Consider the following 17,059-nt stretch of genomic DNA (forward strand, 5'->3'; position numbering starts at 1 on the left):
CTTGATGAACAAGTGATGTCTTGCAATAGGAGTAGTACGTGATGCTGAACATCACACGATCACAACTGAGCCAATGATTCTTTCTCGTGCACGCAGCGGGATTGTGGGTGATGGTCTCCCATGCTCGGATACTCCGTCTCAGGCCTCCGTGTTTGACAGAGATCAGTGATTTTTCAGAATGTTGGAAGGTGCCCACAACTGGCATCGGTGTATTTTTTGTCATTTCAAAGCACCTATGGACAATCGTTTGCTTTTCCATAGAAGAGTAAGCCTAGGAATGAATGATTTGCTTCATTCAGGTCAGGCTGCCTGCAGATATAGACCCTTTCCTCTGCTGCCTTATTGCCAGTTACATTAAATACAGTATATGACAAGAGTTTAATAATACTGTACTGTAGTCATCATCCGTGCAAGCATATACAATGGTCCCCCCATGCAGAGAAAAATTCCATTGAGCCAATAGATAACAGCGTTTCCGTTAGTGATAGTGAGAAGTCGTCCTACACAATAAACCTCCTCACTCTTGCCTCCTTCACACCAGTCACCGAAGGTTTTCAAAGGTAAGTGCAGGTTAATTTGTTTATTTTTCTTTATATTTTGTATTTTCTTTACTATTTCGTATTATATTACAGTATTATAATCATTTTTATATGAATATTTTTGGGTTATGGAACGAATCGTCTGAGTTTCCGTTATTTCTTATGGGGAAATTCACTTTGACATACAAGTGCTTTGGATTACAAGCATGTTTCCGGAACAAATTATACTTGCAAACCAAGGTTTTACTGTATTTATCCAAAAGTTGTATTTACCGAAAAGTTATCTTGCCACGTTGTGGCCTGCTCCATTGCCCCTCAGACTTTATTGTGCATAAAACTCACTTCAGGAGTTTGTTTAAACTTCAGGTTCTGATTCATTATGTCTGGGGTGGGCTGAGTAGGGCACAGTTTTTATAAGCTTCCATGGTCAAAGTGACTTCAAGGTCCTTACAGGTTTCCCATTTGATCTCTTAAGGAGATAGGAAGAGGAGAAGAACAGGAGTGTTTGCTTCTGTGTACTCCCTTCTTTGTGTGACATTTATGTCATTTCCTCTTTCCCTGAGCTTCTGGCACTTTGTCTTGTCTCCCTGACATCTCAAAAGATGGCATTCAACCAGTTTTGATAAGATTACGTCGAGTTTGCCAGAATGCTCAGCTGTAATTAACCTGAGTCTGGGGGCTTTGATTTCCTTAATGCTGTAAAGAGTTCTTTCCCAAATATTCAGCTCTGTCAACATCATCTGGATGCTTACAAACAAACAAGTAGCACCACCAGCAAAAAACCTTCTGTCTGTCTCCTTTGTTTACTGAATAAAGTAGGAACTCTTTAGCCTGACGTTTAAGGCTTTCCCATAGTCTCTCTCCAGCTTGTCTTAGAAACCTTTGCTCATATGGCCCAGGATCCAGCCAAACAGGCGTTTACCTGCCATTACCCAGGTGCCTGGGGCCTCTTTATGGCTCTCTTTCCTTCTAAAATGCCTTCTCGAAATAAGCATCTGTCAGGTCTGTTTTCCAAGCAGCTTTACCTGATTCCCCCATGGGAAAGTCATCTTTCCCTCCCGAGAACCCTCCATTTCTTTGCCTTTCTCTATGACCCCTGTCATATTTTACATTGTAATTATTCGTGAGCAATTTTGCCTTTTCTAGTGGGCAAGGCTCATGCTTCTTTTGTTATTGTGTCCCCATTAGCTCACTGCCAGAGGTCTGCATATTAGCTAAAAAAAAACGGTTTTGCTAAAAATCTGGCGTCTGATAGATTCTTTTTCTCTTCTCAGATTTTTTATATTACTTCCCAGTCTGTGTGTGTGTGTGTGTACATGCCAACATACTTCTAAATATACTTTTCTGATTGTAAAATGAATACGCATTTGTTATAGAAAATTTGAAATATACTGAAAAGCATAGGAAAATTAAATTCATCTATAATCCTACCACCTACAGATAATCACTATGAAGATTTACTATTATGTCCCTTTAGAAATTAAACTTATATACAAGATGAGTTTGTATATTTTATTGATATGTTTACTTAAAAACAACATATAATCGGGGCACCTAGGTGGCTCAGTTGTTTAAGCATCTGACTTCGGCTCAGGCCATGATCTCGTGGGTCGTAGGTTTGAGCGCTGCGTCGTGCTCTGTGCTGGCAGCTCATTGCCTGGAGACTGCTTTGGATTCTGTGTCTCCCTCTCTCTCTCTCTGCCCCTCCCCTGCTCATGTTCGTTCGTTCGTTCGGTCTCTCTCTCAAAAATAAACATTTAAAAAAAAATGTATAATCTTTTTGAAAGCATAGATGCTCTTCCACAAGCAACTTTTCTCCTCCCATACAAATGTCTTCTTTCTCCTTCATGTTTGATCGCGTGGCTATGACCTCCAGACATAATACTGTGGTGTCCTTGTCCTAGAGTTCAGGTAAGTTTGAGGCAGTGTGTGAGGGGATCTTTTCTAGATCATTACGTATCTGAGACCACCTCAAGTAATTCCTTCCACAAGAATGACTTGGCTGGTTTTAAAATTTCTGAATTACCACCTTTGTCTCTCAAAACTTGACACATTCTGGTCTGATATTATATTCACTTCATAGGCCTGCTGTAACAAATGACCACAAAGTGGATGATTTGGAAAGTCCGAAATGTATCCTCTCACAGTGCTGGAGGCCGGGAGCCTGAAATCAACATGACAGCAGAGCCTTTCTTCTCTGAAGGTTCTAGGGAAAAATCCTGCCTTGTGTCTTCCAGCCTCCAGGGTTGTCTGCAATCCCTGTCATCCTTGGGGCTTATGGCTGCCTCCCTCAGTCTCTGCTGCCGTCATCGCAAGGGCTTCTCCCCTCCACCCACATCGGCACCTCCCTCTCTTTTCTCCCGTGAAGACGCCAGCCCTTGGATTTCTGTCCCACCCTAATCCAGTATGACCTCATCTTAATCACATCTGCAAAGACCCTCTTTGCAAATAAGGGCACATTCTGAGGTTCCAGATGGACGTAAATTGGGGGGACACTATGAACCCACCATGGTCATCTTCTGCCTTACAGCCTTCCAAAGGTTAGCCCGGGGCAGTTCATTTTCTTCCTTGGTGACCTTTCCTGCCTGGAGTTTTTCTCAGATTTTCTTCTTTCTTTTTTTGTTTTAAAGTTTCCAGTAACTTCTGGGGTTCCTGGGTGGCTCAGCTGGTTAAGCGTCCGACTTCGGCTCAGGTTATGATCTCACGGTTTGTGAGTTCAAGCCCCGCGTCGGGCTCTGTGCTGACAGCTTAGAGCCTGGAGCCTGCTTCAAATTCTGTGTCTTCCTCTCTCTCTGCTCCTCCCCGCTCATGCTGTGTCTCTCTCTCCTTCAAAAATAAATAAAAACATTAAAAAAATTTTTTAAGTTTCCAGTAACTTCTCTGTGTGTTTCTCTTTTCATTAATTTTTGCCTAAAACGTTGCATCCCTTTGATTCTTGGTCCCTGGTCTTATGTCAGGGATGAATATTTTCTTCTCTTTGATTATTGGTCATTGTCCCCCTCAAAACAGTAAGAAAGATCTTTTTTCTCTTCCCTTTGTAACTGTCTTTTCTTTCTCATTGTTTTCATTTCACTTTGTTCCTTTCCATTCTGGGGAGGCATCTTAAATAATGAATATAACACTGTTGCTGTTTTCTACAATGAACGTCTTGCTTCCCATCAGTGAGGATGTTAATCCTGCATTTGTATTTTTTGGTCTTATTTTTTTAATCCCTTCCAAAAACTTTATGCGCTTGTTGCAAAGATCATGTCTTCTGTCCTACCGAGGACAGCAACTGCCTTTCTGAAATTTTGGTTTCATGGTTAAAAAAAAAAAAAATGGTGTGCTTTCCTTTCTGGTTTTCAAGACCATATGTAGCATTTTTTTTTTCATAGCTCCCATGTTCGGTTTTTTGTTTTGTTTTTCAATAGAAATCTTCAAACAAAAACAACTCTTTGGATTTGGACCTTGTATTTTTCAACAGACAGAATATATGACTGGCCATCAGCTCTCATTGTTCTTTTGGGCACCGCGTCTTCTCTGAGCTGGAGAGCTGAATGGCCAGTGGTTGTACAAAGCTCTCTGATCAATGTCCGGTGTCTAGCTGGTGTTTGTCTTGTAAAGCTCTGTAGGAGGGAGATAGGATGTTCTCCATGCCTGGCTTTGGCTGCTCTGAACCAGTGGCTCCAGAATTTATCTGTATAGCAGGGGCTTAGGGGGGTACAGATAGCAGCAATCTGATGGGAAAAGGGGTATGGAAGTAACGTGTGCTCAGCTCTTCACATAAGCTTGAGAAAATGGCATCTGTGTGGATTAAAGGATAGAATGGAGATTATGACGAGGTTGAACATCTCCATCCCAACCACCCTTGGGCATAGTACTCCCAGGATGCTTTGCTCCAGGACTCCTGTCTGTCTCCCTGCCTGTGGCACTCTGCTTATGAAGACTGCATTTTCTAACATGGACTTTCTCTCCCTCCCTCCCCACTTCCTTCCCAGTGTTTTCTTAGGATAAAAAAAGAGGCTCTGGTATGGCTGCAGCTACCTTAAAATGCAGTACCCATGCAGTAGAAGGACGACTCCCGGTGTTTTATTGTTATTCTTCATATAGACCCAACGTCTCTCAGCCAAGACGAGACCGTGGAGGGAGGAATAAAGTGCCCTCCAGCTTTCTGTGCTGACCACAGATTTGCTCTATGTCAGGCAACAAAGTTCATGATCAAATGTGTTTCTCCGTTCTTCTCCATTGGCCATATAGTAAACAGGAAAAGCCCTGCAATTTTGGCCAGGGGATGGGCAGCCTTTCTTCAGACCCATGAATTGTCATCCTTCATGCTGAATCTTCACAGGTATTTTGCTGGGAAGCTGTGTATCAAGGACTGATGGCCAGATACTGTTTTAATGAGGAAGCCAAGACAGATGTATTTTGAGATGGAAGGTCAAATGGCAGCACTGCCATTTTACTGAAAAGTGTGGCCTCAGATTTGTCCATGAAATAGGTGGAGAGGTCATCTCTTTGAAGAAAGGGTGTGTCTGCATTGATGACTTGGTGACTGACAAGCCGGGGACAACGTGGGAGGTGTCCTGGAAAGTGAGACGAGAACAGAGAAAGGAATTAGGGAGTGGTAATTAAGGTCTAGCCAGGGTCAAGTAGCCTGAGCTTGTAGGCCTCTTCTCATGGAAACTTGTGTGTCTTTGAACACAGAAGAGAAAGAGCGAGGGCGTCCTTGTAGGAGGTGGTTGAGAGCTGGGGCTTGGCGTGGGAGCATGAGGTTGTGTTGGTAAGTGTAGCGTTGCCATAACTGACCACGGGTGCCAGCCAGGACATTTACTAAAAGTGCCAAAGTGGGTTACAAGCTACATATGTGATGACAGAGCTATGGCAGTGTGAGTGAGAACGTGTTTGGGGTTTTAGCAGTGGTAAAGCCATGAAATAAGTGAGGTCATTGGATTTGAGAAAGCAGAGGACATGAGCTCAAGACAGCAGGTGAATCCTCGTGATGGATGCTGCATTTGCTGAGGGTGGTGGCCAGGGATGATGATGACGATGAAGAGTCTGAGCCCAGATCTGAGGCCTCGGTGGTTCTCTCTCGACCAACATCTATTCTCCTGGCTGGAGGATCATCTAACCAACCTGGGTGGTCTGACCTGCGTGCTGGTGGTCAGCACTCCAGCTGCCCAGGCCCCCAAGTCTTCTCCCTGTCCCTTGGCACAAGCAGAATAGGATCAAGGTGAGGAGAGGGAGAAAGAGAGCATCTCTGGTCCCTGTACCCTGCCCCTTGCCTCTCCCTGCAGGAGAAGTGAATCAAGAGTGACTAGGAGACGGGCTCCAGGTGCAGCACTCACCAGTCGGGGGATGGTTCATTGTACCCATCTATAGGCCCCATTTACCTCCACTCCCCACCTTTTTTTTTTTTTTTTTTTTTGCTGAAGTATAGTTAACATACAGTGTTATATTAGTTTCAGGTGTAGAAAATGATTCAACAATTTTTTTTAAACATTTATTTATTTTTGAGACAGAGAGATACAGAGCATGAACAGGGGAGGGTCAGAGAGAGAGGGAGACACAGAATCTGAAACAGGCTCCAGGCTCTGAGCTGTCAGCACAGAGCCCGACGTGGGGCTCGAACTCACAGACCGCGAGATCGTGACCTGAGCTGAAGTCGGCCGCTTAACCGACTGAGCCACCCAGGTGCCCTAATTCAACAATTTTTTTAGAGTTTATTTACATGAGAGAGAGAGAGAGGGAGGGAGGGAGGGAGGGAGAGAGAGAATCCCAAGGAGGCTCTACATTGTCAGCGCAGAGCCTGATGTAGGGCTCAAACTCACAAGCTGTGAGATCATGACCTGGGCCAAAACCAAGAGCCAGACGCTTAACCAAATGAGCCACCAGGTGCCCCAACAATTGTTTTTGATGGAAACATTTAAACTTTCTTTCATTCCTTCTGAGTAGTACTTTCTAAGTCAGGTGTGTGCGTGTGCGTGCACGCGTGTGTGCGCCTGTGATTTGCATAGACAGAGTCAAATGGGTTTTCTTGACTCGTATTTGTAGTTAAATTAAAAAAAAATCTGCTTCTGTTGGAAATCATTTCTCAAAGGTCCTGTACACCTTCCAGAATAAATTTCATTACAGCGATGAAACCTTCTCCAGTTCCCCCGGGCACAGTTGGTCTCTCCAGCCCCTGACCTCCCCAGCACCCCATTCTTGCTACTGTTATGACATTTAACCAGGTTGTGTGGTGATTTATCTGTTTATATGTGTGCTTCTCTCCCACTAGGCTTTGGGCTCCTCCAGGGCAACGATCATGTTGCATTTGTCTTTATAAGTTCAGCAGTTAGTACAGGCCCTGAAAAATAGGTTCTCGCTACTGTTTGCTAGATAGACAGATGTTTAAACAGAGCTTACAAGCATTTAAATTAAGCTTTAAAACAGTTTAATCATACTAACCATAATAATCAGGGGATTACATTTATTTTATTTTTTATGAATATACTTTATTGTCAAATTGGCTTATATACAACACCCAGTGCTCATCCCAACAAGTGCTCTCCTCAATGCCCATCACCCATTTTCCACTCTCCCCCACCCCCCATCCACCCTCAGTTTGTTCTCTGTATTTAAGAGTCTCTTGTGGTTTGCCTCCCTCCCTCTCTGTAACTATTTTTTCCCCTTTCCTTCCCCCACGGTCTTCTGTTAGGTTTCTCAGATTCCACATATGAGTGAAAACATATGATATCTGTCCTTCTCTGACTTATTTCATTTAGCATAATACCCTCCTGTTCCATCCATGTTGCTGCAAAGGGCATGATTTCATTCTTTCTCGTGGCCAAGTAGTATTCCATGGTATATATAAACCACATCTTTTTTTTTTTTAACGTTTATTTATTTTTGAGACAGAGAGAGACAGAGCATGAACAGGGGAGGGGCAGAGAGAGAGGGAGACACAGAATCTGAAACAGGCTCCAGGCTCTGAGCAGTCAGCACAGAGCCTGACGCGGGGCTCAAACTCACGGACCGCGAGATCATGATCTGAGCCGAAGTCGGATGCCTAACCAACCAAGCCACCCAGGCGCCCCAAACCACATCTTCTGTATCCATTCATCAGTTGATGGACAATTAGGCTCTTTCCATAATTTGACTACTGTTGAAAGCGCTGCTATAAACATTGGGGTACATGTGCCAATCAGAGAATTTTATATTAATCATCTGATTAGTATATGTGTTGTTATAACATTTATTGAGCACTCCCTATGTCCAGGCACTGTTTTATATTATTGGATGTTCTCCATAAGACTGGGAGTGGCTACAACCATTGTCCCTATTTTAGAGATAAACTAAAATTTAGAGAGGAAAAATTGAGTGATTTGCCCAAGGTCTCACAACTAATAAGTGCAGAACTGGGATTTGAACCTAAACAGTTGGATGTTGAAACTCACACTCGGAACCACTCATTGTAAAGAAAGGAAATGAGGAGGGAAGTGTGTAGAAATCTGGTGTCTGGTTGGCTCCGTTGGTTAAGCGTCCGACTTTGGCTCAGGTCATGATCTCACAGTTCTTGAGTTCGAGCCCCGCATCAGGCTCTGGGCTGACTAGTTTGGAGGTCAGAGCCTGGAGCCTGCTTCAGATTCTGTGTCTCCCTCTCTCTCTGCCCCTGCCCTCCACCCACCCTTTCTCTCAGATAAATAAACTTTTAAATATTTATTTATTTTGAGAGAGAATGAGCCGGGAGAGGGGCAGAGAGAGAAGGAGAGAGAGAATCCCATGAACTGTGAAATCATGATCTGAGCTGAAGCCAAGAGTTGGATGCTTAACCGACTGGAGCCACCCCAGTGCCCCTTAAAAAAAAAAAAATTGCTTTAAGAAATCTGAAATACAATTTTTTAAGATGTATATTAACTTTTTGAGGTATTTTTTCTAGGTTAAAATACTGTTTCTGTGATTTATATACCTGAATGTGAAGTACACAGTGCATGATAAACAGAGATCCTGGGCTGAGTGGGGGGCACCTGGGTGGCTCAGTCATTTAAGCTTTCAACTTTTGATCTCAGCTCAGGTCACGAGCTTGTGGTTTGTGGGATCGGGACTGCCAGAGATTCTTTCTCTCCCTCTCTCTCTTCCCCTCCCCTGTGCACGTGCTCTCTCTCTCTCAAAATAAACAAATAAACTTAAAAAAAAAAAAAAAAGAGAGAGATCCCAGGGAATCCTAGAATGGAAACAGACACCAGCCCCAAGAACCAAAGCAATTAAGAGAAAAAGAGCCTTTTGTTTTTGAAAAATTACATATTCATATTAACGTAGGAAATATTCTCATTTAATTGCCTATAATATTAAACGAATAATACTGTTACTTACAGCAGTCAATGAATAACATTTTATGCTTCCTGTTTTTAATTTTTTTCTTTTAAATTAATTTGTTAAATCATACAAATAGGTGTAATTGTTTGGATATTACCTTTTTTTCCAGAAACAAAACATCTATTACATTGAACACAGTTTAGTGTTAAATGAATCGTTATGGTTTGGCCGAGTTTGGACCAAAGCCTCTACTCAAGATGTTAAATTTCCATGAATTTCCAGCGTTTTTAGTGTATTTAACTAACTGAAGGAATTTCAGCCTGAGAAGCCGGTTTGGTCCCAGTCACCCAGAGTGACCTCCATGTCCAGCACGTCACAGTCCTGTCTGACAGAACTTTCTGGGACTGTGGCGATTTGTGATTTGTATTGTCCAGTCTAGTAGCCATGTGGAAACACCAAGCATCCGAATGTCACTAGTGCAACTGAGGAAGCGGACTTTATTATCTTTTCTTGTAAGTGATGGAAAAATAAATTTAAATGGGGCTGGTGGCTGCAGTATTGGGCAGGGCAAGAACTCTGAAGGAATCCCTCGCTAGCCAAATGGTCGTCTGATTCACCGCCTTCTTTTTCTCTCTCTTGGGCAGCTTTCCTCAGCTCGGCCCTTCCTTTGACGTATGACCAAATCACAGATGGGAGACAAGATAAAGGAAAATAAAATAAAAATCCCGTCCCCTTTTCTATCACTGATGTCACATACATGTGAACCCCCTTTCCCTGAACTTCTGCATCAAAATGATGCAAAGGGATTCTGCTCCTTTCTTCTTTGAGGGGACCCTTGACCGCCTCCCTGTGAGTGAGCATGTGCTGTCATGTGGGGGACGGGGCCCTGGCCTCAGAAGTCCCTCTGAGCCAGGGCCCCCTCTGTGGGGCCATGTTCTGACTACCGCCCCAGCTCTACATGTAGCCACTGGTATTTCATTTCTGAAACCAGTTTTCATTTTGTATATCTTCCTGGAGAATTTCCGTTTCCTTGAAGGTTTTGGGAATGCTCACGTCATCTCATGGAGCATTCTGTCCAGCTTTTAAAAAAAAAAAAATCTCTTTCTTCTTAGTTATATTTTCTATATTATGGCTCTGCATTTGTGTTTGTTCCTTGCTTTTTAAAATCAGACTTGCTCGTGATTTCTTGGATGTGTTTATTGATTCTGCTGTCTTTTTGAATCTATAATTTCTACTCTGATATTTTTATTGATTCCTTCCCCTTGCTTTCCCTGGGATTTGTTCATTGTTCTTTTTGGTATCTCCTAGAGGAAAAGTTGAGGCACACGGGCCTAGCTCGCTACATGCCACCTGGGACTTGGAGCCACCTTCAAGCGAAAGGAATTAAGTCAGACAGCCACCTTGAGGGACACTGGTCTAGCCATGAGCCCAGCTACGCTCCATTACTGTAGAAGTTGGCTGGAGTGTATCTTGGTGGTAGCCAGAACCCTGCACCCCATAGGAAGAGCTGGGGCAGGGGACTTCTGCATTGTATAGTATCAGACATTTAGATGGGTTCTGACAGACACTTTCATTCCTGAGTCAGATCTTCCAATGATGAGGAGAGTTTCAATTTCCTGTAGTTTCAATTGGCCAGATCACAGGTATGAGGAATAACAGAAAAGAAACTGTGGACAGAAATAGCTTCTCTGCTGCATCAGAAGGATTTTTTTCTGCATCGCTATCGTCCTCATCGCCAAGTTCATTGGAGCACTGTTTCCTTTCGCGTCGGCTGGTGTTCCAGTCTTCATCAGGACCAGCCAGCCTGGTACCTTCTGCTTTATTTAGCCAGCTGCCCAGACCAGCTGTGAGGGGGAGCCCTGGGACTGCCATTCTGCGTGCCAGCACCAAATCGCTTTGCCAGCGTGACCTGTAAGTCACCTGCCCACCTACTGCCCTCACACCCACACTCACCTGAGGCAGGCCCTGCCAGCAGGAGCTCAGGGTGCCAGTCTGATGTGCTAGATCTGATTCAGTTACTGCGAAGCTTCACTTTCCCTTGCACGTGGTGATTTAGGTCCTTTGGCCTGTCCTTCACTTTGGTCTTTCCTTTATGATAGACCTGGTAGGATTTCCTGGAAATTTCTTGCTTGAGTCATGAACCTCTGGTTTCCAGAACTGGCATCGATCTTGCCTGCATTTTTATATTCCTTTGGTCATTTCAGTAGGAATTTGGCATCAGCCCATTCACATATGTTTTATTTGCAAAGTATTTAGTGAACATTTATACCGTCAGACAGTGTGCTTAGCTTTGGGGATGCAGTGGGGAGAAAAACCAACATAATCGCTGTCTCCATGGAGCTTATCGTTGGGGAGTAGAGGGAGCACATGAGAAGAAACAGCATGAATCAAGTAATCACACAAAGAAATGTAACTCACAACTCAACAGGAGTGCCCTAGAACTTTTCCCAGGCGGCAAGGGCGGGGAAGTCCCCTGACTGCAGTGAATTTGAAAGGTGAGCAGGAGTTCTTTAGGGGAAAATGGGAGAGGCCTTCCTTGCAGGTCCTCTGGTGAGAAGGAGCAGTGTGGACAGAGGTGAGATCGTGGGACAGTCACAGATGCAGTTTGCCAAAATTGCCCGGCTACGGTGTGCAGACTGGGTCGGAGAGAAGCAAGGGTGCCTGGGTGCATCAACCTGATAGGAGGCGGTTGCAGTCATCTGGGGTAAAGATGACAGCGACTTGGGTGCGGATGCTGGTGGTAGAGACGGGAAAGGTGAGAGAGTTAAAACCAGGTCAGCCTGAGGCCCGAGTTCAGTGCCTGTGGGTTTCGGGATCCTAAGTTCAGAGGGAGCCAGATTCCTTCCAGCCATCAGATCATTGAACATGTTCTTCCTTTCTGCTTCTTGAACCTTTGAAGCAAGACAAGCAATAACCTTCTTGTTCTGATCTCAGCACAGGAAAGGGCATTATTGCCTGTGCCCGTCAGTGTCTGGAGTATAGTGGTCGACATTCTGTATTTGTTATATGAGTGAATGAGTGAATCAGTGAATGACTGTCAGCTCTTCTCCCAAGGCTTTGAATTCTGGTTGTTACCAGCTCCAGCAAGGACTGTATCTACCAACCTCTAATTCAGGGGAGTGCTCATCCTCCTGTCTCTTTATACACCTGTGTCAGACGTAATTAATTGACTGCAGCTCTCTTTCCTCTCCAGATGCGACCTCAGAACACTTCTCCCAAAGCCCTTGAGGCAGCCTACACCAAGAACACTTGACTTGAAACCTGTTTGCTGTGGCCTAAATTTTAATATTTTAACAGACCATGAGTAGAAGCTCGTAGGCAAAGAAGAAATTGACACTGAATCCTCTATAGTTCCCCCTGTGAAAATGGCAGTGATGCCAGGAGAACTGCATTCATCTTGCCCTTATACTTTAGAATTGGCCTCTCTAAACTAGGCAACAGCCTACCAGACCTCACTTTTGACATTCACTGCAGAGACCCCAGGGCTACTCTCAGGTTCAATCATTTGCCAGAAGGAGACTCACAGAGTCTAGGTAAGGCTGTTAAACTCGTTTATGGTTTATTACAGCAAAAGGTTACAGATTAGGATCAGCCAAGGGAACAGGCACGCGGGACAGAATCCAGGAGGGTTCCGTATGCAGCTTCCTGGTGTCCTCTCCCAGTAGGGTCACGGACAGCATTAACTCCTCCTGGCAAGGACATGTGGCAGTACATGCACCAGGGAGGCTCACCTGAGCCTTGGTGTCCAGAGGTAGATCTCATACCGTGTAACCCAAAGCCCCCACCACAACTCCTGTTCTTCTCCTGTATGGCTCAAAGTGCCAGGTAAATAGACACTCCTGCAGAACATTTCCAGGCCTCAGAGATCACCTCTCCGAAGCCGAGGCCAAAGGCCACACTTCTGTTGGGTAGGGTTAAGTTCTTTTTTTTTAATGTTTATATTTTGAGAGAGAGAGTGTGTGCGCAGGGGAGGGGCAGAGAGAGGGAGACAGATCCAAAGCAGACTGCACGCTGTCAGCACAGAGCCCGATGCAGGGCTTGAACCCACAGACTGTGAGATCATGACCTGAGCCAAAGTCAGACACTTAACCGACTGAGCCACCCAGGTGTCCCAGGCAGGGATAAATTCTATACCACACAGTCTCTGTGGCTCATCTTCAGTTTACCGACCATGGAATAATCTGATGCCATAAATAGCTAAACATACATATAAAAATCCTTTCATTTATTTTTAGAAATGGTTTTGCAGGATAAAGAATAGGTTTAAAACCTGCGCCTTTTCGTGGACTTTCCATGGTGGACGGTTAGGTAAGGATAATGGGTTTCTGAAGTCTGTCTGCCTGTGTTTACATCCCCAGGCCTACCACGTACTAACCAGTATGTGACTACAACTGGGGTTATTTTATTTACCTTTCTCTGCCTCAGTTTCCTCATTGGTAAATGAGAACAGTGATGGTACCCACCTGTTTTGCTGTTTTGAGAGTTAAATGAGACAATGCATGTGAAGGTCAGAAGAGTACAGGGCGTGGATAAATGCTCGATAAAAAATAGATACTGTTGGGGCGCCTGGGTGGCTCAGTCGGTTGAATGTCCGACTTCGGCCCAGGTCATGATCTCGTGGTCTGTGAGTTTGAGCCCCGCGTCGGGCTCTGTGCTGACAGCTCAGAGCCTGGAGCCTGCTTCCAATTCTGTGTCTCCCTCTCTCTCTGCCCCTCCCCCACTCATGCTCTGTCTCTCTCTCTGTCAAAAATAAACATTTTAAAAATTTTTGAAAAAATAGATACTGTTATTTTTATAATTATCGTGGAAAAGATTTATAAGCCTTTTGCAAATCGTTGTCCTTGGGAAGTTTTCCTCTGATTTTCTTGCATTTCCACACCTTCATGTCTCTTAACACGAGCAAAACTATGAGCTAACAATCTTTCTTAAGAAATTGTGTATGTGTTTGACCAGGTGAGTCTTGAGTTAGGTAAGAAGTGTCCCCCACCCCTGCCAGGGCAAGCACTTTCTAATGAGTCTGGGAAATGGAAATTTTTGCCACATCTTTGCTACAAATTGTGGACAGATTTAAAAGTTTAAAAAAAAAAAAAAAAGATGTCATTTTCCCAAGTTGCTACTGAGAACTCTAGGCGTTTTGGGAGAAAATAAATGAAATCTTGGATCAGTCATTTTCGGACTGACACACCAACGCCGGATCTCACTCATGTCACCCTACCAGTGAGCTTCTTGAAGACTGCCTGTTTGCAAGCATCATGTTGCCAGAGCTCACACTGAGCCCGCCTGCCTGGGAAGGGGCTAATTGGCCTTGTGGAGACCGTTTAAAACTGAGGCACAAGAGCTTTCTCTGATGTTAGTAGAGCCTTGAGTTCATGCCAGCCATTAATTGTTTTTTAGGCTTTCCTGTGAAGACGGCCGAACTTGAGACTTGGCTTTCAGTTTGGCCATCTGTGAGCTGCACTTGTCCACATGTGATGTGTATTAAGGTTGTTTTTCCAGGGAGCATTACTTTAATATTTGTTCAGTTTTGGAATGTGTCCACGTTTAGATTTTATTCAAATGTTCACGTTTAGATTTGATGCTCTTGTTTCCCTACTCTTGTGGGTTGTAGGGGGCAGGGAGTCCTCACTCTTCAGCTTCCTAAAGACTGTGGGGGCCGACTGTGTGAGGGCTTGGCTGGCAGAGCTTCAGAAAGACCGTTCTCTTCTAGGCTGGGCCCTCCAGCTCTCGTAGGATTTGGCTTACTTATGGGGCGGACACAGACGGACAGAAGGGGCTTTCCACATGGTGACCCAGCTACCTAACTGAGAGCTCTCTTGTCTCCTAGCTTATTTCTAGTGACGCCGATGGAGCCATCCAAAGGGCTGGAAGATTCAGAGTGGAAAATGGCTCTTCAGATGAGGTAAAGAAGCCCCGTCCCCCTGTATTGTCACTAAGCACGTGATTATAGCCCCAGGAGCTAAGCCATGGCTGTAGCACCTGCGATACAGCAGTGAGGCGTTTGTGATGCTCGTTACCACAGAACACTTGCCTCAGTGCAGCCTAGGAAGAGCTAAATGGAGCTCTTTAGAGCTTCACTTGAAGCAGATGTGAAGGGAAAATGCCATTATTCTTTGTATGAACGGTGCTGGTAATAGGGTGATGCAGACCCTTTAAAAGATCTTTAATAGGGCCACCTGGGTGGCTCAGTCGGTTGAGCGTCTGACTTCAGCTCAGGTCATGATCTCATGGTTCACGAATTGGAGACCTGCTTCAGATCCTGTGTGTCCCCCCTCGCTGCCCCTCTCTCGCTTGCGCTCTCTCAAAAATAAACATTAAAAAAAAAAGAAAAGAAAAAGATCTATAATAAAGCCAGGGAGACATAAAGGTAGTCTGCCAGCAGTGGAACCGAAGAAGAATTCACAGCCATGACACCTTTTGTGTTTGGCCCCAGAATCCCAGCTCTTCCCCTTGGCCAAGCTAGTCGGCTTGGCTGTGCCACATGAGCAACACAGGACTCGGGAGAGAGAGGCAAGAGTTACTGCAATTACCACATGTTGTCTTTATTCCAAGAAGACACCAGGGCAGGGTGCCTGTCCACCGTCCCTGGGCCCAAGCCCTCTTTCTGGGGTCTCCTGGTCTTGCTTGCTGCTGGCCGCAGGGATGCACCTTCCTGGTCTTTCTTCAGACTTCCACTGCCCACTCTACTCTTTGAGGTCTGCCTCCCAGAACTACACACAGAGTCTGGTGTAATCCCCCATTTTCCTTCTCTGCCCTCTCCCTGAGAGACAGGCCGTCAGAGTGCTTTAGCAGCCCCTAGCCCAGCTTTGGAGTCAGACAAGCCTGGGTTCAAGTTATACCTCCCCTACCTTCTAGCAGTATGTCCCTGAGCAAGTGACCCAGCCTTTCCGAGCCTCGGTTTCTTCATCTATAAAATGTAAGTGTCTCAGGATTATTGAAAAGAATAAGTGAGCCAAGCTGATAAAGCTGTTGGAACTGTGCCCGCCATCTAGTACGCACTCAATAAGCGGTAGCTGTAAGAGTGATCGTGGTTGTGGTTGTGGTTGTTAACACGATCGCCGCTGTCTTGCCAGCCTTGCTTTCCTGACCACCTCCTTAATCAGATTCTTGGTGAAAGGCTGTGGATTTAACTTGAAAGGCCACGGCATTCGGGAGATTCTCTCTCATCTCAGCTGTGGCCTTAACTTCACATATCCAGACATGGCATCCTCGCCATTGCTCCGTGAGGCATGAGGAGGCCATCCCGTCTTAGGCCAGACCTCTGAATAGGCGCCCACTTACTCCTTTTCCAAAATGATGTCAACTGACCCACGCAGAGGAAGGAACTCCCGGGGGAATTTGCTTTTGAAGCTTGGAAACAGCCCTCCCCAAATGGCCCAGCTCCTGAAATAAGACAGTCTTATTACCGCAGACTCGGGCAGCCAACTGTGTCCCAGGAGCTAAGCCAGAAGCAGAAACACTTAAGTCTTCATTTTCCAGTGCTCACAAAGCTAGCAGCCACCGTGCTGAGTTTCTAGTTTGAAAACCTGAGTACCAAGAGACCCCAGAGGTTTTTGTGCCTCAAGACATCCTCGTGCTACCAAAAGTTTTGCAGAACGTTAGCCCAGCCTCGAATGAGCAAGCTGTACTGGACTTTCCCCACCCCACGTAAGCACCACTCTGCCCCCTGCCGGAACTGACGTCTAGAGGAAATCCACACTTCCAAAGACAGACATAAATGTGGTCCTAGGCTCACAAAACGCTCCGCACCTGGCTGAGTCCTCTGGCCATGCCTCTGGACTGGAGGGATTAGAAATCGCCTCCAGAGGCTCTGGAGTCAGACCGCCTGGGTTCAAATGGTGAGTCCACAACTCACCAGCAGCGTGACTGTGGGCAGTTCACTTAACATCTTTGGAACCGTTTGGTGGAGTTACTGATTTCACAAATCACTGTGGTCTGTTGTGTTCAAAACACAGTCCTGTCTCAGATTGCTTCTCTGGGAAATATGATATCAGGGCTCAAACACTGTTTTCAGTTTTGTTTCTACCTGAACCACTGAGCATGAGCCCTGAGTTGGAGCGCTGCGCCTGTGTTTTGTATCGATGGTCTTTAGTTAAAAGCCTCCGGCCAGTGTAATGTACACTCTGATAAAAGACCTTAGTGCCACATGAGACTCGGGGCAAAAAAAAAAAAAGCTGGCTTGCTCTAAGTTAGTTAAAGCCGTCAGTGCACTAGAAGGGACGATATATGGAGCTTGCTTAAAAATTTTC

The 17,059-nt window shown here is 45.2% G+C and overlaps 1 protein-coding gene across 1 annotated transcript in view; it reads left to right on the forward strand.

Moving 5' to 3' along the window:
* Window positions 1-17,059, forward strand: part of GARNL3 (GTPase activating Rap/RanGAP domain like 3) — a 149,978-nt gene that overhangs the window by 51,932 nt on the left and 80,987 nt on the right. Inside the window, exon 4 of the mRNA XM_030293116.1 lies at window positions 14,638-14,712. Coding sequence (XP_030148976.1) covers window positions 14,638-14,712 — 75 coding nt within the window. The remainder of the gene's footprint in view (window positions 1-14,637; window positions 14,713-17,059) is intronic.

Source organism: Lynx canadensis, chromosome D4, assembly GCF_007474595.2.
Source record: "Lynx canadensis isolate LIC74 chromosome D4, mLynCan4.pri.v2, whole genome shotgun sequence".
NCBI classification, from domain to species: domain Eukaryota; kingdom Metazoa; phylum Chordata; class Mammalia; order Carnivora; family Felidae; genus Lynx; species Lynx canadensis.